This window comes from Ammospiza caudacuta, chromosome Z (genome assembly GCF_027887145.1).
Source record: "Ammospiza caudacuta isolate bAmmCau1 chromosome Z, bAmmCau1.pri, whole genome shotgun sequence".
Taxonomy (NCBI): domain Eukaryota; kingdom Metazoa; phylum Chordata; class Aves; order Passeriformes; family Passerellidae; genus Ammospiza; species Ammospiza caudacuta.
Window position 1 is genome coordinate 71,599,640 of NC_080632.1, and position 23,812 is coordinate 71,623,451.

General features: G+C 41.3%; 1 protein-coding gene across 1 annotated transcript in view; it reads left to right on the forward strand.

The window, feature by feature from the left end:
• Window positions 1-8,182, forward strand: part of TRPM3 (transient receptor potential cation channel subfamily M member 3) — a 409,030-nt gene extending 400,848 nt beyond the window's left edge. The window contains exon 26 of the mRNA XM_058824044.1: window positions 6,733-8,182. Coding sequence (XP_058680027.1) covers window positions 6,733-8,182 — 1,450 coding nt within the window. The remainder of the gene's footprint in view (window positions 1-6,732) is intronic.
• The last annotated feature ends 15,630 nt before the right edge of the window (window positions 8,183-23,812 follow it).

The window sequence follows — 23,812 nt, forward strand, 5'->3', positions numbered from 1 at the left end:
TTCTTTACTGCTGTTTCCAGTAAGTTGTTCTTATCTCAAACTTCACCTTGTGTGCCTCCAATTGAAGCAGGGGAGGGGAAGTGGCATCATGTCTTCTAAATTGGAGAATACCATTCCTAAACTGTGACATCAGTAGAATTATTTTTGTAACCTGTGGAACATTCAAATATGTAAAATCCAGATTTGCACTTTAGAGTTTCTTTATAGAGTTATCGTTGCACAAGTATCAAGATACCAAGCAAAGAAAGCAGAGAAGATGCAAGACTATGGTTTCTCTTCCAATGCCCAGTCACTAGCCTGTAGCAGTAGACCAGGTATAAGACCCATGTTAGAGCCATGAGATATCAATTTAGTCATCTGTCCAATTAGGTCAGCTTTATGTGGTGTAAAATGGGACCAGAAAACCCTGGAAATGTGAGTGAAGTTCTTCCCAAAGACCTTTCATTTACAAGAAGCTGAGCATGCTGTTAGGCTCAAGAAGGGAAGGGTTGGGACAGGCCCTGTGTGACATAACTGCACCTGCACCTGGACCTGGACCAGTCGCTGCCTTCCCTCACCTCTGTGCATGTGTGATAATGCTCCCCTCTGCTTGAGCAGCTCCAGGTCCTGCCAGGAAGAGGAACAGCTGCACACCCTGCATACAAAGCCCAGCATACCTGGAAGCAGGAGTAGGGGGCTAGCACTGGAAGGGAAACGTAAGGTGGGAACAGAGTCTTGCTTTAAGCCTCAATGGGTTCAAGAGACAGACAGATGAAGGGGCTCAGGAAATCAAAGCAAGAAGAGATCCTGTGCGTTGATGTATTGACTTGGGTGTCAATGAATTATTTCAACTGTGCAGTCAGTGGCTGTGCTGGGGCAGGACCACAATGTCTTGTCTGACTCACCTGCAACAAGCTTTAGTTGATGCTCTCACCTTGGGATAGTCCACCCTGGCATCCTGTGGGCCTGCCTCAGTTCAGGAATCTCCTTACTTCTTTTGTAACAACAAACACCACCAAAGTCTCCATATTTGATGTCACCAGACAGGATCCCTCCTTTACCTGATCACTTCACATTCAGAAATTAAAAGCATAGAACAGCACTTTGATGTTTGTCTTTCCTTGACCTCAGACTAAGCAACTGAGAGGAGCAGCTGTTGCTGGGAGAGTGGGAACTACAGACAAAGTTTATTAAAGAAGCCCTGGTTCTTCTGCCTTCCAACTCTCATGGGAAGAAAGAACTACACTGTATATTTAAATTCCTTCACAGAAAGGGGTCTAAATCAAGATCAGTCCTTCCTTAACCTCAGATTTTGGCAACAGTTTAAATTTAAGGAATCACTTTGTCTGGCAAGTTTAATGATGGCAAATCAGATATATTTATGTAAAAATTAATTATTTATTAAACAGACAGTAGATAACAGATGAAAAACCTTAATCAGAATTATTTAGGCCACAGTATATAACTAAAATAACTACTAGTGGATTACAGTATGAAACAGTGCCCTGTATCAAGGTACCTATATTAAAGCTAACAAAAGAAAGAGTATTGATTAGGAGTCAAATGCGACTTACCACCAAAGCAATGATAATGGACACAAATACCTTCACTTGACCCCTGGGGAGTAACCACAAAGTAGGTTCCTACTAACAGGAGAAACTTCACACATTTCCAGGAAAATGTATACAAGAATTCTGCTTTGTGAAGGTTTTGTGTGGCTTTTATAGTTGTAAAGTGAGTGGATGTCAGTCAGAAATGCAGTCTGTCTTGCCAGATCTCTAAGATTTTTATTGGCAGTCGGGAGATGCTAGACCAGTGACCATGGCACCAAAATCACTTAGTGATTATTCAAGGTTATACCCCCTGAAATACAAGACTGCTTGTCCTGTTTGAGTTATCTGACTGGCTAGCAAACAACAGTTGTGGGGGCTGAGATGCTCTGCTACAGAAGCCCACTATCTGGGATTTCACACAAGCATTTGGAAGTAGCATCAGGTTACTGATACATATCAGATGAAGTGATGGGCTAAGTGGAAAAATACAAAGCAGTACAAGGCTGTAAGGTTTTTCCCTTGAATGCATTTATCAAAGCATGCATGGTGAATCTCCTGAAAACCTGTGAGGAAAGCTAAGCTGGACAAATTCACTTCATTGCAGTGGAAGAATCATGACCTATTGTGGAGAATCTTCCTTTCTATTCACTGTATTGCATCTTGACCAGAACAAAGACATGGAATATGATCAAAAAATACTGCACTGTTTTTCTTGATTTGGCATGAAGTCACTGAAACAATCACTTCAGTAACCCAGCACATTTGTTCCATGTGAACAGGTCCCAGTTCTTTCATACCTGTGCAAAACATCATGTTGCTTTCAAAAGGAGCAGGTCACATCATAACAGTATTTGAAAAGCAGATAAGCTGGTTAGAGCAGATATTATTATGTCATCTTTGGTACTCTGTGGTATCCATTAGTACAGCACTTTATAATCTGCAGTGCAATTACACATACAGCATCTGTGTGGATGAGGACATAGCTATTATCTTGATTTCAGAGCTGGCAGGCTGAAGTGCACAGAAATAGCTTTGTGTTGGTAAAAAAGACTGACCCTACCAGACCCAGACATGAAAAATGACAGCAGGAAAGGTCCGTGACTCTTGTGGCATCTCTGTGGTCATAAAGAGTTAAGTGGTCTTAGGCTCCAGTGGGAATGCAGCCATGACAACCCAACTCCCTTAGCCAGGAAAAACCACTGCACCCGGGAAAAGTGGCTGGCTGCTTGCATCAGCACTGCTTTACCAAAAGATGTCAGGCAAAGTACCCTATTACAGGCTTGGGAACTGCTGTCTGTGTTTTACTTAAATACAACCATTCCACAATCGCCTATCACAAGCTCAGGGGGATCTCTGTAAGTGACTTTCAAGTCAATGGTCGTTGTGGCTTTTGAAAACGATTTTGAAGTATGAATGATGTCTTAGAAAAGGATTTTGAAATACGACTGATGTCTTAGAAATGGACCTAGGTCAACTAAGAGACTTTTGAACCAAATTCTACCATTCAATTAAGAGGTCTACCTCTGAAAAGAATGACTTAGTCCCATTAAAGAATTATTTTAAATAAATTATTGATGAACTAATGTGCAAAGGTTAAAAATAAAGAAACCAAAATGAATGCCAGCAAAAGTCATCATCTCCCAAACCATAATTAAAAAATCTTACTGCAAATAATATAAAATCTTTGTCAGTACTGAGTTCTCCCCTCATTATTGCATATTGTCCTGGTAAAGTCCATGTTTGTTTCACTATGTGAAATTTTTGAGCTTCAGCAGCTCACCTTGGTGCATATTTTACATGTAGCATCCTCTTTTTTTCTTCTCATTCTGTTAGCATGGCTGGGCACTTTCTAATACATTGAATAACACATTGAATAATACACTTTCTAATACATTGAAACTTGCTGCAAGGTTAAGCACAGGGTAAAGGAGACATCATAAATGGATACTGTGAGATTTGCTAAAAGGTTCATACTTGCTCCTGAATACCCATGGAGAAAAAAAAAAAAAAAACCAAAGCAAAACAGGCAATCACATTTTGAAACTGTGTTTTAATTCAAAACTATTCCTAAAGGAAATACAATTCAGGCTGTTTATTCACTGACTGCAGGAACATTTTCCCAAGAATATGGGAAAATAGAAAAAAATCACTTAATTAAGACATTTTAAGGACCAGATTAGGGGTGTATCTCTCCAGACCATATCCTCCTGTGTCCACAGTGCCAGGCTGATGTGATTTTATCATGTTTCTCATGTTTCCAATAGGCTCACTCCCAGAACATGGTGGTGTTCTGCAGGATGAATGGTTACAGAACTGAACATCAAGTGACTAAGTTAGTATCATTGGGGGTTGGAGGAGACCATCATCTATCAAGGTTTCTTTTTGCAAATAAAATTCTGTAGTCAGGGCTCATGAAGTGCAAACACGTGTATGCATTTTTCAGTTACCTATGCACATCTCTGGTTACCCGTGGTTTCCAAAACCAGACTGCTCGGTGCTTATCTCGTTACCTTTCTCCATAAATTTTCCACGCTACCAATGCAATCACATTTGTCATCAGTTCCATAGCAACCAAGAGACCACGTAACTCGAAAGTCTCTCTTCGTCTTGTCTGATGCTCTGTGGCACTGACAGAAGCTGCAAGATCACATTCAGGGAAGGCAGAACAAATACATGAACACCTACCAGCCAGGTGTTATTCTAGGTTCTCCTGGTTGTGTTCAGTAGCATTGTGTAGGCCTCACATGAATGCAAGATACAAAAGTTACCTCACTGTGGGCAGTTACACTGATAGACCAACTGGCTGCGTTTGTATTAAAAAATATTTCACTTGTGTACAGGTGTCAAGGCAGGAAAGAAAAAAAACAAATCAAACCAAAACAATAGCAAAAACAGCAGTAACAACAAGGTAGCAAGACCACAACCAGATTATCCAGTTAGCTTTAAATAATGTTATAAATTCACTCCAACTCTTGATAACTGTTGGTGGGGTGAAAGGTTTTTTGTGGCATGTAATCTGAGCTGTAATTTTCTAGTGAAATCCAGTAGAATTTTTCCTTATGTCTGACAGCCCTAAAATTGCAAAGTTTTTTCTGTTCATCATCTTGAAGCAGTTCTTATAGGATCTGAATGTGGGGTGAAGGACTCAATTATTGCCTAATAAATATTTCAAAAGTATAATTGCTTTTATAAAATAGCAGTTCATATAAGTAATAACATGAGTGAAAATTCAACTGCTTCCCATATAAACTACTCTCACTGTGGAATTACATCCTGTACTTGTAATAACATTAATCTGTTTTGTTGGAGAAGCTGGTAGAACTAGAAACAGACCGGTCCCTAAATGATAATGAGTAGAATAAGATTCCTTGAAGCTACCAGTTCATTTCTTAGCAGTGATTACTTGATCATTTGTCTCCTGAAGACTGATGATAGCAATACAGTTGCTGCTGCACATTTAATTTGTTGTGCTTGTGCCTTCAAAACTCACACACTTCACAGGAAAAGCCTGTATTTCCCAGGAATGTGAGACTTGCTGTAGGGAGCTGAGTCACACTCTTCCCTGTCCTCTGTTCTCCTCTCCTCTCGGTGGGCAGATTCTGTTGCTCATCGCCACAAGGTAGTCAGACTTCAGTGTTTTACCAGAAAAAGTTCTGAGCATTAGGTAACAGGGCATTAGTGCCAATATTCTATTCTTAGCAATAATCTTCCCCTCTATGCAAATAAGAGTGGTTATGGTGTTGTCAGTTCCAAATCACTTGTCCTGTTGAAAAAATAACTAGCAGTAGTGGAACATGATATTTACCTCATCAGAAATCCTGGCAATTTTTTGTGTGCCTATTAACTATGGCAGTGTGACTAGTAATACTTGAGCATGAATTGCACTAACTGGAAGAGAGTAAGAGGCCTGTACTGAAAAAGAGTGTGGAAATTTTGCCATTTGTTATCTTTTGCATCTCTGATCATTTTTCAATGTTGACAGCAGTGGCAAAAAACAAAATTATAATCTATCAGGCACAGAGAAGTACATAAACTTGTTGCTTTTAGTACTTCTTCAATGGAAAGTGGAAGTCCCAGCCTGTCATAGGGATTACAAACAGAGAAAATAATTATAGAAGTTTCTCATTGCTACAGGCAATTTCATAATGTAAAATTTTCAGACTCTATAAATCCTTCAGAAGACATGCTTTAGAAGTCAGAAAATTGAAGTGGTTAGAAGCCACTGGCATAAATCTGTACACAATTCCCTAAAAATTGAAAATATTTGAAAATGTGGCAGATAAATGGTCTAGAAAAGACATACTAAAATTTAAATTAAATTAAATTAAAAATACTGAATCTTACATTCAGCTATCACGTATTTCTTTTAATCTAACTTTTTATTTCTGTATTATGATAGCAGCTGAAAACTAACTTTAAAATCCATCATTTCAATCCTTGAGCTATGAATGCAGACTACCCAAAGCACAACCACAGTAATGGAACAGTCTTAGTGCATGTACCCTGTTGCAGGTCGTATTCGGCTTCATCAGTGTTTCTCCTCCTTGCAGTGTTCAGGAATATTTAACTCAATATTATATATATTCAACAAAATAGCTGATATTTCTTTTTTTTCTACAAATTGGAGCTAAATATTAATCCGAGAACAAAGAAACTATCTCCTTAGATCGGTATAGGACTAGGTAGTGCAAATCTGGGGCAAACTCAAGGAAAAAATACAGAAGTGCCTCTCTTCTGTAGCACATTTCCTGCTTTCTTTACTTCATTTAAACCACCTGTGATGGTCCTGACTGTGGCACAACTGGGGACAACATCATGTGGCATCTGCTTTAAGCGTCATTCATTCATAATAACCTAATTAGAAGCTTTGGAAACAAAGAGGCGGTAATTCATAGTAACATTTATTAAATAAGTCTCCTCTCCCTGGACTGAGGAACACCCAAGCCCCTTCTGCACTACATAGATGATGCCCCTGGTTTAATCCACTGTATCAGTTCCCTGAGTGCATAGCTTTTTTTTTTTTTTTTTTTTTTTTTTTGCAAAACCTCTTTTAGCAGGATTTTGAAGCAGATGAGGTGGTGTACAGTGCCTTTGGGGTTTGAGATGCATTTTTTTCCAAGTGGTTTGGTGACCTGACCTGGTGAGCTGAACATCCACTGCTTTGTAGAAATTTACCTATTTAATTCTTCCCTTTCTAAAGGGTGGAGAACATGGCCATGCGGCTGGAAGAAGTAAACGAGAGAGAGCACTGCATGAAGGCCTCTCTGCAGACTGTTGACATCAGGCTTGCTCAGCTAGAAGACATGATGGGGCGAATGGTAACTGCCTTGGAAAAGATGGCTGGCATTGAGAGAGGCGAGACAACCAAGATCCGATCCAGGACCTCATCCGACTGTACTGATGCAGCCTACATTGTGAGGCAGAGCAGCTTCAACAGTCAGGAAGGAAATGCCTACAAGCTTCAAGAGAGCATTGATCCCACAGGAGAGGAGTCCATGTCCCCAACGTCACCTACGATCACACCCCGCTTGCGAAGCCATTCCTTCTATGCAACAAATATAAAGGACAAGTGTGGGTTGGAAAAGCTGGAAAGCATTTTTAAGGAAAGATCTCCAAGCCTGCATCGGGCAATCAGTTCCCACTCAATAGCAAAAGAAGGAAAGGCTCCTTTACCCCCTACCAGCACTTTGTCAATCGCCCCAGACTCCAGAAGACCTTCGTCTTGTATAGACATCTATGTTTCTGCCATGGATGAGATGCATTCTGACACAGAACCTCTCGAGAGCTCCATAAATATTCTTGGTCCTGAAGATGCAGCTCTGCCAGCTCACATAGCCTCTTCCCTTTTAACTAATAGTGCATACATCAGCAGTACAGCTGGTGAAAAGATCTCTGGCAGGAGTCTTGATTATGAGGAAACTTCTGGAATAGAAACAAGAGCATTTTCTTCAGACTATTCACAAATCACAGACTGCCAAATCCCGTGGGATTCAGACCCTCCCTTGTATCATACTTTAGAGCGATCAAAAAGCAGTCGTTACCTGGCTACCACTCCATTTATTCTGGAGGAAACACCAATTGTGAAATCTCACAGCTTCATGTTCTCTCCTTCACGAAGCTACTTCAGCAGCCTTGGTGTCCCAGTCAAAACAGCAGAGTACACAAGTATTACAGATTGCATAGACACGAGATGTGTGAGCGCTCCCCAGGCCATTGCAGAGAGGGCCAGTTTCCCTGGAAGCCTCAGGGGCAAAGTGGAAGACTTGGGATGCTGCCACCCAGAGAGAGAAGCTGAACTAACCCACCCAAGCTCCGATCATGAGGATATCGAGGTGAAAGACAAGAAGGGAATCCCCTTATCTCCTCAAGACAGCAGTGCTACAACAACTCTGCCCAACAGCATCCCACTCCCAAAGATAGAGCGAGCCAACAGCTACTCTGCAGAAGAGTCCAGCGTGTTGTATGCACAGCACACACGGAAGAGCTACTCCATCAGTGACAAACTTGACAGGCAGCGAAACACAGCCGGCCCACGGAACCCCTTGGAGAGGAGCAAATCCTCGAGGCCAGAGAGCAGAGGGGACAACCTGTCCATGAGGAGACTGTCAAGAACTGGAGCCTTCTGCAGCTTTGAAAGCAAGCACAGCTAGGCTTATACAAAGCTCACCAGCAGTCTAAGGGTCATCTGCTTTTCAGTCTGTTTTTCTTAGCAGAATTTTTAAAAAACCCTCACATCACCCCGTGTTGAGTCCAATTGGCATTAGCCATGGGTCAAGGGAGCACATTTTCAATCTCAGCACCACTACTGATGTACTCCATCTTGACCCAATTGACATTTGCACTTAAGAAAAAAGGGAGGGATGAAAGCTTTACAAAACCTTCAGTAAACAAGAGGAATAACAAGACCCCATAATGAAGTCAGAAGACTTAGATTAATAGCTCCAGATATCTGCCTTTTATTAGAGGGTATCCTAAGACCTTTTATCATTATTCAAGTTTTTAAGATGCAGGAATTAACTGGCAAAAAAAAGATGTACAAATTAGGTGTTCCAAACTTCAATCACAACTTCTTTTTCATCTATGTCACCATTGTGATGACTGGTGAAAAGCATTAGTTATTTCTGTTGGAACTGGCAGCAAAAAACCCTAAAGTCTCCCAAGTCCCTTGCATCCCATATTTATGAAAATGAAGAAAGATGAACACAACAACAACTATAAATGTTCACTTGTCTCCTTTTGTATCAACTTCTAGTGCCACAGAAAGTTTATATTTTCAAGAGCGAAAAGGGAAACGAAATGCCTTTTTTACTGCAACTTAAATGGAAGAAGAATTTATGTTAAAATGTCAGGTGATTTCCTGTGTAAAACAGGCATTCTAGATTCTAGCACAGGTGAGCAAGCTCAGGATGAATGTAATTAAGTGGAATAGTATATATTTATTTTTTTACCACATTTGTCATCAGTATGTTGTCTCACTAAATCAAAGGATATAATGAAACAGCAAGAATAAGATGATCAGAGCAGAGCATAGTAATAGTGTCCAATTCTCATGGCTCAGTTTAATTATATATAGAAATTGGGGCGATTTATCCACCATGCTGCTACCAGGTTCTTCTTGCTGTTTCATTTGAGCTGCCGATTCTTCACATCATTCCCCCACCTATAAAATTCACACCTTTTTCCCCTTTTTTTTCATGTGAACATAGCTGTATTTGGACTTTTTAAATTATACAGGATTTATCAAGAAGTCTGAATCCAGACGCATGTAATTAGACTGAAGCTGCTTAAGGCAAAGTATTTTTGGCAGAGGACTGGAAAACACTAGAATTTCTATATGCTTCTAAGGTAAGTAAAAGAACCAAAGTGAAACTGCAAGTGTGTGTAAAGAGCAAAAGCCATCAGTTGTGAGTAGGCATCCGCAGCCCAGCAGTGCTCCTCATCACAGTGTGCTCATCAGCTCAGCGCACAGGGAGCGCAGACGCGGGGCAAGCGCGTCTGAGGGGTAGCGCAGGTGCGGGCGCTGGGTGAAGACAAGTGCAACTCCACTGACTCCACCCACGTCCCGAGGGCCCACATTGTCAGCAAGAGTGTCAAACTTCTCATGAGGCAGTGTCCGGTGGTCACAGGAGGAAGGGAAAACAGAAGACTGGAGAAGGGTGGAGAAGCATAAGCTGCAACTGGAAAAACAATTCACATTCCTTTATGACGGCACAACTCTTAAACTTTTTAAAAGTTGACAGTAGTGCTATCAGAAGTTAAAATATCTCAACAGTTACCAATATCTGTGTGGAACCAGCTCCTTTTTGTTATTAAAAATTGACATTTTTGAGTGGGGTACACATTTCACATTATTTAAATTGAATTAGGCAGCTTTGAGAATACAAGCTGATATTTTCTCACTGAGTCCTCACTCTGGGAGACTCTGAGCACCATCTGAGAGTTAAGTCCAAAAGGCGACTAATCCAGACAGAAAAATAATCATCAGCCTCAAGAAAAGAGGCAAAGAAGGTGAAAACATTTAGTTAACAAGTCACTGCGTTGGAAGGACAGGACAGGAAACAAGGAAACGCAGCAAGGGGATGTTAAGAACAATGTGTTTCACACTTCCTGCACCAACGTGTTCCTTGCTTTCTTCTGTTTGATCAGGCTTTCAGTGAACTAAACTCCACCAAGACACCATGTTTATGCAATTGCCTTGCAGGCCATGTGCAGCATTACAGTCACATGGTGATACCAAGAAAGGTCAGAAACCTTTCTGTGCATTATGAAGCATGCTTGTGGCAGGCTGATTGTTGAACAATAGCAAAATGCCCAAGGGCAAAGGAACTTGTGTTTAACAATATGCTTCAAATGTGCCAACCTTCTGTTAGCAGCTTTTTCCTAAGGCTTCTCCAAATCTATCTATCTATGGAGAGTAGAGGGGGATATTCTTACTTCGTTTTCTTTGTTACTTTTATGAATGTCTGCTAAAACTGTTGTGGACTCTTTCATCTTCATTGTATTACTGGTCTACTCAAGAGGAATTTCAGATTCATTAGAAATTCCTCGACAGCGCTTAGTGAATTAGGGATAGGGCTCTCCTCTGGGGTAGATTCCATTGGTTAGTTTGTCAGGATAAAGAAACTTGCCAAGCCTAGAAGCTGTATAAATATTTAGGATACAGCACCTTATTGATCTGGAGCACACATTCCAGGCAAAATGAAACAGAACACTTTATTTACCTCTTAAAATTTGCCATTATATATAAAATGTAAATTCAAATGTTAAAAGTGTGATTGCAAGAGGTCAGAACACTACTTTTCCTGAATGTTTCCCATTTATTCTACAATGTGATGTCTATAGAATATATTATGATGGATGTTAGATTATTTTATTTTCACCTGGTTTTTACACATTGCATCAAACGGCTCCTTTTTGAATTTGATGATAAAACATTCCCATTTCTTGCAATGGGACCAGACTTCCCATTCTCTCTCCCATATTTAGTGAGATAGAAGTCTCATCATCCATCATCATGTAGCTATAGCATGTGCCATATGATGTATTCTGTATCAAAGGATAGCTTATGAAATAGACACATATGTAGTTGTGACATGTGGTAATATTAGTGAACGTTACAGGACAGTTTTAATATCTCATTACATGGTCTTGTTTGTAAATCTGTAACATTCAATAAAATAGCACATGTTGCATCAAACATTAAGTTCCACTATCCAGTTATTAGCTTACGTATGGAATATGCATTTCTGGTCACGGTGTGTAAGTTTGGTATGTTTCGCACATTTCTTTGTATAGCTCCACTTTAACGTCTGTATGGGCTGATGTATAAACCTCTAACAAGCCACTGTGGGCTGTGACAGATGAGTTGTGATGGTGTGAAAGACAAACTGGCATGTTATGCAAAAGATTATAAGATATATGAACTTTAATAATATTTTAAAACTCAACTGGACTTAGCTGTTTGTTTACATATGCTGGTTGACTGAGGAAGCAGTGTGCAGTATTTTATAAATATTTTCCTATAGTAATCCATTCTGTTGTTTCCAGTTTAAGTGATTCTATTCTACAGTTGGGGTATACACTTGTCCTAGGTATTGTATTATAGCACATTATTCTTTCACAATAACAGTGTGATATGACTGAAGTAGTTTCTCTTCCTTAAAGTCCAGTCTTTTGTTGTGTCAAAGAAAATGCATGCATTGTTCCATGAGTTTCTTTGGACTGCTAGGAGACTTAACATTTTGCTATTGCCTGCCTGTAAAGATGAATCCAGTTAGGAATGAATTCAAACTTTTGGATGTTTACATTATTTCCATTATTTTTGATCTTTAGCAAAGTGATTTTTTTTATTATTTTTAAAAGACAACTGTATTTTATGAAATTTGAATACTCAACACAAAATGCGAACCTACAGCAGTGCTCAGACATTTGGCTCTCTCTTTTTTTTGGAAGAGATCAGGTGCTACACTATTTTCTTAGCACAAGTGCCAGTTAGCAAATGGCAGTGAGGGGATAATTTGAAAATATAATGAAAAACCAAAACATCCATTCATCTACATAAGGAAATCCCTCTGGGTTCCAGACATAGATTACTTTTTTTTTTTTAATTTTCCATTTATAGATTTTTGGTAAAAAAAAAACAACGAAACTGATTTGTACCTTTTGCGGAAAGGATAGCCTTTTGTCAGGGGATAAATATCTTAGTTAGGTATATTTTTTGTATGAGAAGAAAACGATTTGTTTCTTAGAAACTGTCAGTGCATGGAAAATGCAACTATGTGAATAACTGCTCAAAAAAAAAAAAGTGCTGGTAGCAGCACACAGCCTTAGTCCAATGACTGCAGTGGGCATAAGCCAGTATCTGTCCTGAGAGCAGACATCATCAGAGGTATTAGAGTGAGTGAAACAAAATTCCCTGTGAAGTCGGGGTGCAGGTTTTCAAAACAAGCATAAATGTCTTATTACATTGCTCAGGTTAAACAGTGAAGTGGATCTGATAATCATCCAAAGGAAAGTGTGAGAGGGTTTTCCTGGATTTCCCTTGAAACACTTGAAACACTTACGTAGTTGTGATGTCTTTCCCTGCTTAAAAGTGACAATTTATTTGCATTTTTTGCACAGATATGCGTATTTGTTTCAACAAAGGCCACATTTTCAGTTCTGTCAAGAGATACTAGGTATAGACCATCTTCTTCAAAACAAATGGGTAAGATTCCTAGCATGAATTTTCCCTTCAACCACCTTAGATAAAATTACAGTCCACACTGGGATGAGAAGTGAAACATTGGGGGTGTCTGCTTACCTAGTGAAACCCTTCAGTACTGTAGATGGAATTACTGTCCTTGCCACACTTTGGCATAGGAGCAGTAGTATTGGATGCAGAGGGACTTTGTTTCTGCACCCTGCTTTTTAGCCAGTCGTACATTTCATACAGAACTCTACAGGTCACACAGGCTTCCCGTCTCCATGATTGACTACAATTATGGTCTTACTAATGCTGGTGCAAATCTGCAGAAAATCCACTGATTTCAGTGGCATACTCTGACTTCTGTCAGGAGATGGATTTATTCTGCATTTCTAACTCAATATTACTTTGAGTTATGGCATGGATTCCACTGTATCATCTTCAAGTTGGAGGTCTAATGATGGAGCCATTGAGCCAGTCTGGTTGTGAAACAGTCTCTGACCTTTTAATTTTTGCTGTATGCTTTCAGATCATTCATAGAGCCACACAATACTTACTCCAAAAGGCTGTTAGGTAAAAACATTTGATTATTAAATTGCTGCTGTTTCTGCTGCAGGGAAGTATAACTCTTGTTTATTTTAATATCTAGGAGGGAGGGGGAAGGGAAAGAAGAGGGAATTGGATGTGAAATACAGTTTTATGCCTGCACAAGAGTAAATTGTATTAAAGTTATATCTTTTTTCCGCCACTGCAGTTGTTGTACATGACGAGAGTCTATTTGCTGCTACTGCTGTCTGGAACAGTGTTTGCAATATTCTATACTAATAGCTATTTAATCATTTATTATTTGGGCTATCATTTGTAAGTGTATAACAATCATTTATAAAGGGATAAAAATTACTAAAATGTTATTTTAAACAAATTCCTACTAATACAAAGCTTTTCAAGTATGATTTGTTTAAATGTACATAACTAGGGAAAATGGTCCTTTCCAAAGGTCTACTGGATTCACAATGCACTTTTAGACTGTGTTTAGATGCGTAATAAAAAGCAGAAGTTGGCAATTACTACAGTAGAACTTTCTGAAATTTCTGTAACAATTGTTTTGCAATAAAAAAAAAAAGATATGTAGATCAAAACATCTGTTCTTGCTGGAGCATTTATTTATGTTCATTTGCTTTCAAGGCAGTAAAGTAGTGATGCAATGGTAGCTGCTTTTCTCTAAGATCTCTCACTGTTCTAACTTTACAGACTTTAAGGAAACCAAAATATTTACTATGTTGCACACAGCCTTTTGAATGTTGCAAATTATTTCCACTTATGAGATCAGATTTCATTCAAGGTGTCCTTTATTCTGGCAAATATCAGAACCAAGAAAGAGGCACTTTTCAGTGGGTTTATTTAAAAGGAGGGAATAATTTCTTGGCTTTGTCGCTACCATTCCAGCAAAGGGGGGAACAAAAGCATTGATTGCAGATCCTCTCTGCATTGCATCCACATAGCCTGGAAGAAGTGTGCTCCTTTGTATGGCAACTGGGTGGTATTGCCAGAGAACCTCCACAAATCTCTTGCAGCCAGAGAACCTCCACGAAAAACAAAGGACACCCAGTAATCCACTAGTACCCATGGCCGACTCTGAACTGGCATCTCACCTCCTCAAAAAGAAATCGTCTCCCTCTTCATGCAGCTACAGCCAGCTCTGATACATCCTCACAAAAATGCTGAAAAAACACTGCTGACACAAAATCTGCCAAGGTCAGGATCTTCTACCTCTACAAATAAGCCTTCACGGAGATAATATCATGTTTTAGCCAAAGAAAAAAGAAGCACAGGAAAACAAACATCCAATTGAATCAGAAAGATATGAGATACTCAAAACAGTTCTGCATACATCAGTTGTACTTCAAGAGAGGAATGGTTCAGAGAACTGTTCTTTATTTCAGGTATCTAAGAAGGAAATCCTAAACTTTCTGATCAGACTTAATTTCATCCTTTCTCAGGGACTGTCATTCAGTGAAGACTGGGAGCTTTGAAGTTTTCCAAAACAAAAACTAAACCTATGCCAAAGAGTTGTCATTATGCTACTCTCCAGGTAACACTATATCTCTAGTCTCCCTGGGATTTTGATTTTTCACAGTAACAAATTTCACCTAAATTCAGCCAATTAGCAAGCAAAAAAAAAAAAAAAACAAAAACCAAAACAAAACAAACAAACAAAAAAATCAGTAGCCTTGATTTTCACTCCCATGAGCTGTTATCTTGTAGCCTTTAGGGCAGAGATCTAGTGTCTTAATGTCATTAGTACGCAATGGAAAAGAACTCCTTTTGACTTACACCATGATTCATTATCCTCATGACTGAGTGCAGCACAAGCTTAGACTTACACCAGCCCTCACTGATTTTGCATTCAGAGCTCAAATTTGCCATATTATACTTCTGGAACAACAAAAAAATGTAAGCTCACATGATTCCATTTTGAAATTTTCAAATAACTGATTGAGGTCATAAATACAGTATATTTGGATTCTACTTTTGGGAGGCAATAATAACAAGCAGTGTCTCAGAGAGGGTTGTTTATGTGAAATAATAATAGCAGTCTGTGAACAGTTACAGACATCACACCTCAGATGATACAGGCTGCTGTTGCAGAGAACTGTGGGTGAAACTGCCTTTGCCTTTGCTAGTCTGGATTCCAAACCAAGAAGTTTGACACCTGTGGCAAGACTGCTCTGCTTGTACCACCTTCTAAAACTTAAAACTTTTTAGCTACACCTTTCCCCAATCAAACATGTAGCCAAAGGTTCAATAGCCACATGGACACCACAGAATCAGTATCTAGAGATAATAATTATCCTCACAAAATATTCCAGTGGTTTTTTTGTTCATAGCATGCAAGATGAGAATTTTCTTAAGAAGCTTTGGAAAATAATATATTAAGGCTCTAAGGACATTAGAGAAAATGTTAACACACAATCTTTTTCTTTATTTGAAAGACAACAAAAAAAATCAACTATCAATGTAGCATTTTGCTGGTCACTAATTAAAATCTTGAAACTAAAAAACACATCTTTAGCAATTAATAAATCTTCTGAAAGTAACAGTAAAAACAGTAAATCTGACTGAAGAATTACATTCTGCAAAAACTCCTTAGAAATATTAGTCACAGATCTGAATTATAACCCACAAGGGCTGAACCACAGTAACTGCACTGTAATTTCTGGAGGAGGGGAGCAGATGAGGGGTGTGAGCACATGATGAACAGGGAAAAAAGTTAGTCTCAAAGGAACATACGAACAATGAACTCTAAAATTCACATCACTCTCACACTATATGGCAAAGTTCCACCTTTTTTTTCCCTGAGTGGACATCTGAGGAGCAAACTTGTCAATTGTCAGTAGTGTAAGTTTTAAAATTAGTCCATTTCAACCGTGCTATTTACTTTGCTAAGACTGTAGCATTCCCTCAGATAATCATAACTTAGACAAACAACTTGCAGCAACAAAGGCTAATCTGTGCTTCATGTAGAATAAATAGTCCACATCTCAGAGGATCTGATGAGTGGTTTTTGGTGAGTGTCTAAAAGGACATTTTGTGTCTTTGCTCCAGTCTTATCTGAGGGGTGGTGACTAGCTGCCCTGTTTCAAGAAAGGACCAAAGTTTCGGAAAACGTAGCCTGGTCCTCAGCTCCCCATGGATTGTCTTCTCCCTGAAACATTTTGGCTTTCTACCCAGAACAGATTGCCTGCATTCCCACCCCAGTTCAGCTAAATCAGAGAGGAACTGCAGCCACAGCAGGAAGTACAGAGCTATGCAAGGACATTCCCTTTCCTCCCTGTACAGTCACACCTAGGAACTACACTGCTACTGCAGTAATTTAAATATTTATCTGAAATTTTGTGTACTTTTTTACATTCTTAATAAGTCTATAAAATAAACTAAGCCTACTTTAGTATTATGTTAGATGAGTCATAGTCCATCTCTTCTAAAATGTCTGACTATTTTCAGACAGTACATCACCATGGACGTTTACAGCAAAACAAGTTCCTTTAACAGTAGCTGATCCTACTCATCTCACAGCAACTCCAAAGTCTCAGAGTGCTGTCCTAGCCATTGGATAAATTAAGCTGTCTTATGCAACTGTACAATGCATGCTTCTGTTTCCCTGCACCAGCATCAGGGATGGGTGCAAGCCATCCCCTTGGGGGATGGACGGATCCACTGGGTCTATTAGCTTCAGCATTATGTTGGCAGGAGAAAATGTCACAGCAGATCAAGAATTTTTTGGCTTCAGAAGAAGGTGCACAAAATAAATATATATTAAAATATGTTAATCAGGAAAGGAATACTGACACAAATTGCTATTCTGTGGAAGTTTAACACTGGAATTCAATTCAGGATTTTTAAAATTGCATATTATGACGAAATACAAAATAACACACAGTATACATTATTTGTTAAAACTGTTCTGAAATGTACAAGAAGGGGCCAAGAATTTCATCTTTCCTCTACCAAGAGAGAAGCATTTAATAACTACACTGTTCTATTCAGTTGGAATCAAAATATTCTAATATTTTACAGAATAGTTTTAAATTGCTAACATATTTTAATAGAAGTTACGACCTGAGGTAATTGGGAAAAACCACTCATTCTTTCCCCTTGGATGCTAAGTACAGGAATTAGCAAGGTACATGATCCAGGGAAGATTGGCCAAACGTGGTGCCATGTGTGCTCTGGTTCACACACGCCTGTGTCTGTGGGAGCCCCCTCCCCTAAGGGTGCAATCAGAGCTGAGGGCTGTGCCTCCAAACCTTGCTCTAAGGGCAGGACAGCCCGACAGGATAGTGCACACCAACCGGAATGTCTCTGTCATACTGACTGGATCACAGGGTCCCAGTTCTGTTTTGGTAGCATGGCACAATGGGTACCGCCATTTCCGAATTTCGGTACCCGCCAGACTTGGCAGGGGGTGTCAGTGAGCAGTACCCAAGCCTAGGACATTCAAGAAGAAAGACAGACCCTGTCAAAAGCTGGTTGGAGGAAAAACATGTGGAAAACACGTATTACATAGGGTAAGGAAACGCGTGATTTCAAACTCATTTCCACAGTTATCGGACCTCCCTCAGAGGCAAGGGAGAGGCTCAGCCCTTCATGCAGCAGCGCAGGGGCTGCACCCCGCGCTCAGCGCTCTGCGCAGCCCGAGCCTCTCCCGCGCTGCCCCGAACGCTCCGGCTCTCCCCTGCACATCCTCACAACGCTCTGCCGACACGGTTTTGCCATCTTTAGCAAAGTTGCCGACACGGTTTTGCCATTTTTAGCAAAGAGAGTGGCCGCTGGATGTCACTGTTTGGTCTCTGACAGACAGACAAACGGACATTTTTCTCTGTCTCTAAATACAGGAGCCGGTATCCTTAAGGACAAAACCGAAGAAACAAACCAAATCAATCCAGGCACAAAGACAGAGCTCAGTGGTGCATCCCAGGACAGCTGGTCGTGGCATTCTGTCCTGGAAGAGCGGGTGATCCAGGAGCTCTGGGGACAAGCGGGGGCCCTGCTAAAGGAGAGGTGACGCTGCAGGGCTGGGATTGCTGGCTGAAGCACGGGGATCCCCGGCTGAGGCACTCCATCAGTTTCGGGTCTGTGGAATTTGTACACTTGGTTCACTCAGGGAAGCCATGAGGACTCCTTCACACGCGCAGCACTGGCAGATGGCGGATCACTTTGGCACTGGCTGTGCAAGGTAGAAGCACAACATTGCTCCCTCCAGTCCTTTCTCAGATTATCTCCTCTGACAGAAATCTGTGTGGCAGATACTCATGTTTCCAATTTGCTGGTCATTCTCCCTGCTTGAAAGCTGCAGTTGGGGAGCGCTCAAAGTCTGCAAGGCTGGATTGAAGCAGGTCCTGCAAGCTGGATTTCTTGCTCTGGCCTCTGAGGTGTAAAAGTTTCGCACAATCCCTCATGAGCCAAGCCACAACACCTTCCCCTGCAAAGGCCTGCCCTGGCTTTAAACCTGCCCTGGCTTTAAACCAGGCCTGGACACAGAAAGGCTGAATAGAGAAAGCTTGTTTCTGTGAAAACCTTTTTCCTTCAAGGGAATTCCAGACATCTGCTGAGACAGGGAGCCACAGCAAAGGCTGCACTGACCACGTGCTGAGCACCTGGCATCTCTCTTGCACTTGGGGAGTGCTGAGGAACCCAGTCCTTGGCGCTTGTTCTTCAGAAGAAAAAAGCCTTGAAAGACAAGGAGACATGATAACGTTGTCCTTCTCATTTTCTGAACTTCTGACACCATTTTCTTGTGTGCCATGGAGCTGAGCACTCGGCATGGATGGGAGCCAGTGGGAGTTGCCTTCTGAGCCACTCAGCAGGACTATAAAGATCTCACGAGGTTATGCAGGGAGAACATGAGAAGGGACAAATCCCAATTAGAACTGGATGTGGAGAGAGAAGTAGGGACACAGGAGGAGGAAAAGGCTGAAGTACCGAGTTCCTTCTTTGCCTCTCAGTCTTGAAACACGACCAAGCTGTTCTCTGGGTAGCCAGGATGGGTGCTGGAAGACAGGGACGGGGAGTGGAAGAAAGCTCCCAAACTCCAAGGTGAAATGATTACAGCCACACCAATTAGACACTCACAGGCCTGTGGGGCCAGAGGGAATTCACACAAAGGTGCCATGGGAAATGGCAGAAATGTTCTCCACGCCACCTGCCATCATTTCCCAGCAGTCCTGGCTAACTGGAGAGGTGCCAGGTGAGTGGAAGTTAGCAAAAGGGATGCCCTTGCCGTGGGCACTGGGGAGGTCAGGGAGCAGATCCTTTTCAAAGCAATGACACGGCCCGTGCAGAGCGAGCAGAGGATCAGGGCCAGCCTGCGTGGCTTCCTGAAGGGCAGGTGCTGCTTGGCCAGCCTGATCTCCTTTTAGGAGCAGGTGACCTCCTCCAGTGGATGAGGAGCAGACTGTGGGTGTCGACTGCCTGGATTTGAGGAACATCTTTGACACTGTTTTTTCCTACAGGATTCTCTGGGAGAAAGTGGCTGGTGTGGCTTGGAGGGCTGGCACTGCTCATGGAGCTAAAAACTGGCTGGTTGGCCAGGAGCTGCATGCAGCTGGCAGCCAGGCCCCAGTGGTGTTGCCCAGGCTCAGTCCTGGGGTCAGTGCTGCCCAGCAGCTGTGTCGATGGCCTGGATGAGGGGATGGATGCCCCTCAGTGGGTTTGCAGTGACACCAAGCTGGGCAGGAGTGCTGCTCTGCAAGACAGCAGGAAGGATCTACGGAGGGCCCTGGACACACTGGATTGATGGGAGGAGGGCCGTGGTGTGAGGTTCAACGAGGCCAAGTGCCGGGTCCTGCCCTTGGCTCACAACAGTCCCTGCAGCGTTCCATGGGCTGGGGCAGAGTGGCTGGGAAGCTGCCCCCTAGGAAGGGGCCAGAGGCTGTTGGCCCACAAGTGGCTGGACCCGAGCCAGCGTGTGCCCAGGCGGGCAAAAAGGCCACTGGCATCCTGCCTGGATCAGCAGGGGTGTGGGCAGCAGGCCCGGGGCAGGATTTGTCCCCCTGTGCCCGCACTGGTGAGGCAGCACCAGGAATGCGGCCCTGGGCTCTGGGGCCCTCAGCACAAGGCACTGGGGGCTGCAGCAATTCCAGAGAGGGGCCACAAAGCTGGGGAAGGGTCTGGAGCACAGGACTCATGAGGAATGGCTGAGGGAGCAGCTGTGGAGCAAAGGAGGCTCAGAGGGCCCTTATCACTCTCTAGAGCTGCCCTAGGGGAGGCTGTGGTGAGGTGGGGACTGGTCTCTTCCTCCAGGGAACTGGTGACAGGACAAGAGTAAAAGGCCTCAGCCTGTGCAGGGGGAGCTTCATCTTGGCTATGAAGAAAACTGAATTTTCACTGGATGCTTTCTCAAGCCTGGGAACAGGCTGTGCATGGAACACTGGAGTCACCATGCCTGGAGGTACAGTACAGGAAAGCTGTTTGGATGTGGCATTCAGGGACCTCTTTACTGATGCACTTGAGAGAGTTAGGTTCATGTTGGACTCCATGATCTTTGTGGTTATTTCCAGCCAAAACGACTCCATGATTCTAAAGCAGTATTCAGAAGCATACTACTTCGGAAGTTACTTGGGCTTTTGTGACTCTTGTCCCTGGGCAGCATCCTGAGTAAGCAAGAGCTTTGCTCTCCATCCTCTGAACCTGCAGCCAGTTCTGATCAAGCGTCCATGCAGCTGATTTGGATAAGGGAGTTGATCTTCCTGAAAAATGGTGTTTTCTGTGCTTCAGTTCTATTGGATGCGGCAGTGATGTGACTCAGCTCAGAGACCACAGGGTCTGAGGTAGCGGGGAGAGGGATGTTAGGTGAACAGACATTCAATCATAAAACTTTTATTTACTATCTTTTGCAATCATTCCATCTTGAAATAGGCTTCTCATATAAGTGGGCAGGCTTAAAATAAATATTCCTGGAGGTATTTAGAAGATGTCATGTTGTGATGGACTTGGTTTCTACTTCAAGTTACGGATTTTAAATATCTTTTACAACTTAAACAATGCTATGACTCTCAGTGCACTGCCATATAATGCTGAAACTCCTGACCAGATATATACCTGATCAGTACCTAAATCTCCCAACAAAGCATTTTTCCATCTGTCCTCCTGGTCCTATATACAAGAGCTAAGAACCTTCTTTTCACAGCATTCATCCAGTACATAGAAAATTGGAGTACAATCCCCCCTCTACAACAGATTTGTCTAAGAATCCCTCTCTCACGTCTCCCCAGAAAGCACCTCTGCAGTTTCCCATCTGTGAATCCTCTCAGGCGAAGCACTCTCAGTCAGGAAACTGTTAAAAGGTATTCCTGAGCCAAAGGGTCCAAAGTTACCTTAAGGCAATTCCCATAGTGCAATTTGAAGGGTTTCAGGCAGAGGCAATATCACAAAATGCTGGAAATCTTTCAAAGTTCAGAGTGCATTTTATATGATGTATAAAAAAGGAACATCAATGATAGAACCAGCTGCTTTTCCTGCTCCCTGTTTTATCATACATTTTTTGAGTGGGCCTATTTTTAGCCTCCTCATCTTGGAAATCAAAAGAAAAAATATAGGGGGGGAAAAAACTGTTTAATGATTCTTTAATGGACTCCATATATTAGCCAAAGCTCCTAGTTTCCTGAGAAAATCATGTGTAAAATGTAATGGATATGTCCTTCCCAAAAGATTTTGGGAATACACAGGCAGTTATGGACTTAAGCACTAGGCAACTACTAGGCAGGTTTACCAATCTAACTTTTGTAACATAGTTGTTTCAGACAGCCATTATGATGAGATGTTATGGAGGTCCAGGGCTAAATCTCACTCCTTCAGTTTCATATTTGCCACCTGAACTATTGTAAAAGAAAAAGGATTGATTATGGTCAAAGCTGGTATCAAAGATTTTAACACCCTACAACAGCACATCTTCAACCAGTCTAACAATCTGGAATTTGGGTGGGGTATTACTAGTACCTATTTAATGCAGAGCAAAACCTTAACTACAAGGGAACTTGACTACTACATCTACCCCAGCAGCTGAGCAATCACAAGACTCACAGGTTTATTTTTCTCTCTGTGCGACACAGTACCACCTATAATATATCCACTTCTGCATATAAATAATAAATAAAAAAATAATAATAATAAAAAGGGAGACCATCCAGGATTGCAAAGGAATACTGAGAATCCTGGTTGCTAGTCTATCTGTCTGAAACCCCAATACTCAAGTCTAACCAAAGTTCACCTAATTTTACAATAGGAAGTCTCTCCTCTGCTTTGCACTTGCAGCTTTCCTCAAATATAAATTAGTTAAAGCAGGAAACCAAATGACAGAACTCTATCACTGAATACTCTTCACACCTCATGTCTTTGATTTTGCTATCAAAATATCAAAAATAGTACTAAATTAACATTCAGATATATTCAGTAAGCAACACTTCTTATGCTCCTTTTATCCAGTTTATCTTCCCATTGTGACCACTAGAACAGACACAGATGAATTGAAATGGGATCCAAAGGTGCATGTCCAGGCTAGGAGCCACACAGCAATATGGATATACAAATAACAAATAAATCTTGATGAAAGAGAATATCTGGCAGGAACACAGAGATCAAAATCAATATTTTATGATCTAAATAAAACAAAACTTTCAAAAACAAACTCTACTCTAAAAATTGTCTTCCCCTAGAAAAAGCAACAACAATATCTGTGATTTCTGAACAGCGTATCAAAAATGCAAATAGAAGGAGAAATCTAATTTGAAGACCAAAGTCTCACCTTGTTTAAGCCCAAATTGCTCAACTGCTGCTCCACTGATGAAACAGTTTCTTAAATTGGGCACTTAAATAACTAACAGTGAAACTTGGCACAAAAAATGAAATGGCAATGCAGTGGGATCAGTAATGTTGGCTATTTGTTCCAAAGAGAGAACCACCTAAACTCACATGACTAAGAGCTACCTCAGATTTCTCTTAAAAGGATGTACCCACCTTACTTTTCTTATGGCTTTCTACCAGAAAATACAAAACAAAATGAAAACAAACAAAAAAAACCAACACTACAGCCCACTTCTGATATAAACTAGTGAAACTAGTGAAGCATAAACCATGTGAGCCTCAATGATTCATCAGAATTTACATAGTAGCTGCATGCAAGGTTTCATCTCCTTTCAACGGGCAACCTAGCTTAATATCCTTGACCTGCTCTGTGAAAGCTATTGTTCAGAATAACAAGGAAAAACATTGCTCCAGCTATCAGAACAAGAGCTGCAGTAATCAGGGCTGAAAGAAGAGGAGTGATAATTATCTCCTACTCTAGGCATAGAAGCAAACTACAGGCATATACTTCTATTACTGCCATTATTGATGGCCACATTTCTAAATTCAACATCAGACTCCTAGAACCTGCTTATGCCCACAAATTATTTTAATTCATAGCAGATGATTAGCCAAGGCTGTAATCAATGAAAAGGTAAGGGTAAAAATCTCTTTGGCTTCTCCTTTAAGCTAGCATTTTTGAGCAACTTCCTGAGCATAATCTTGGAAATAAAAGAAATAGAGCATTTACCTG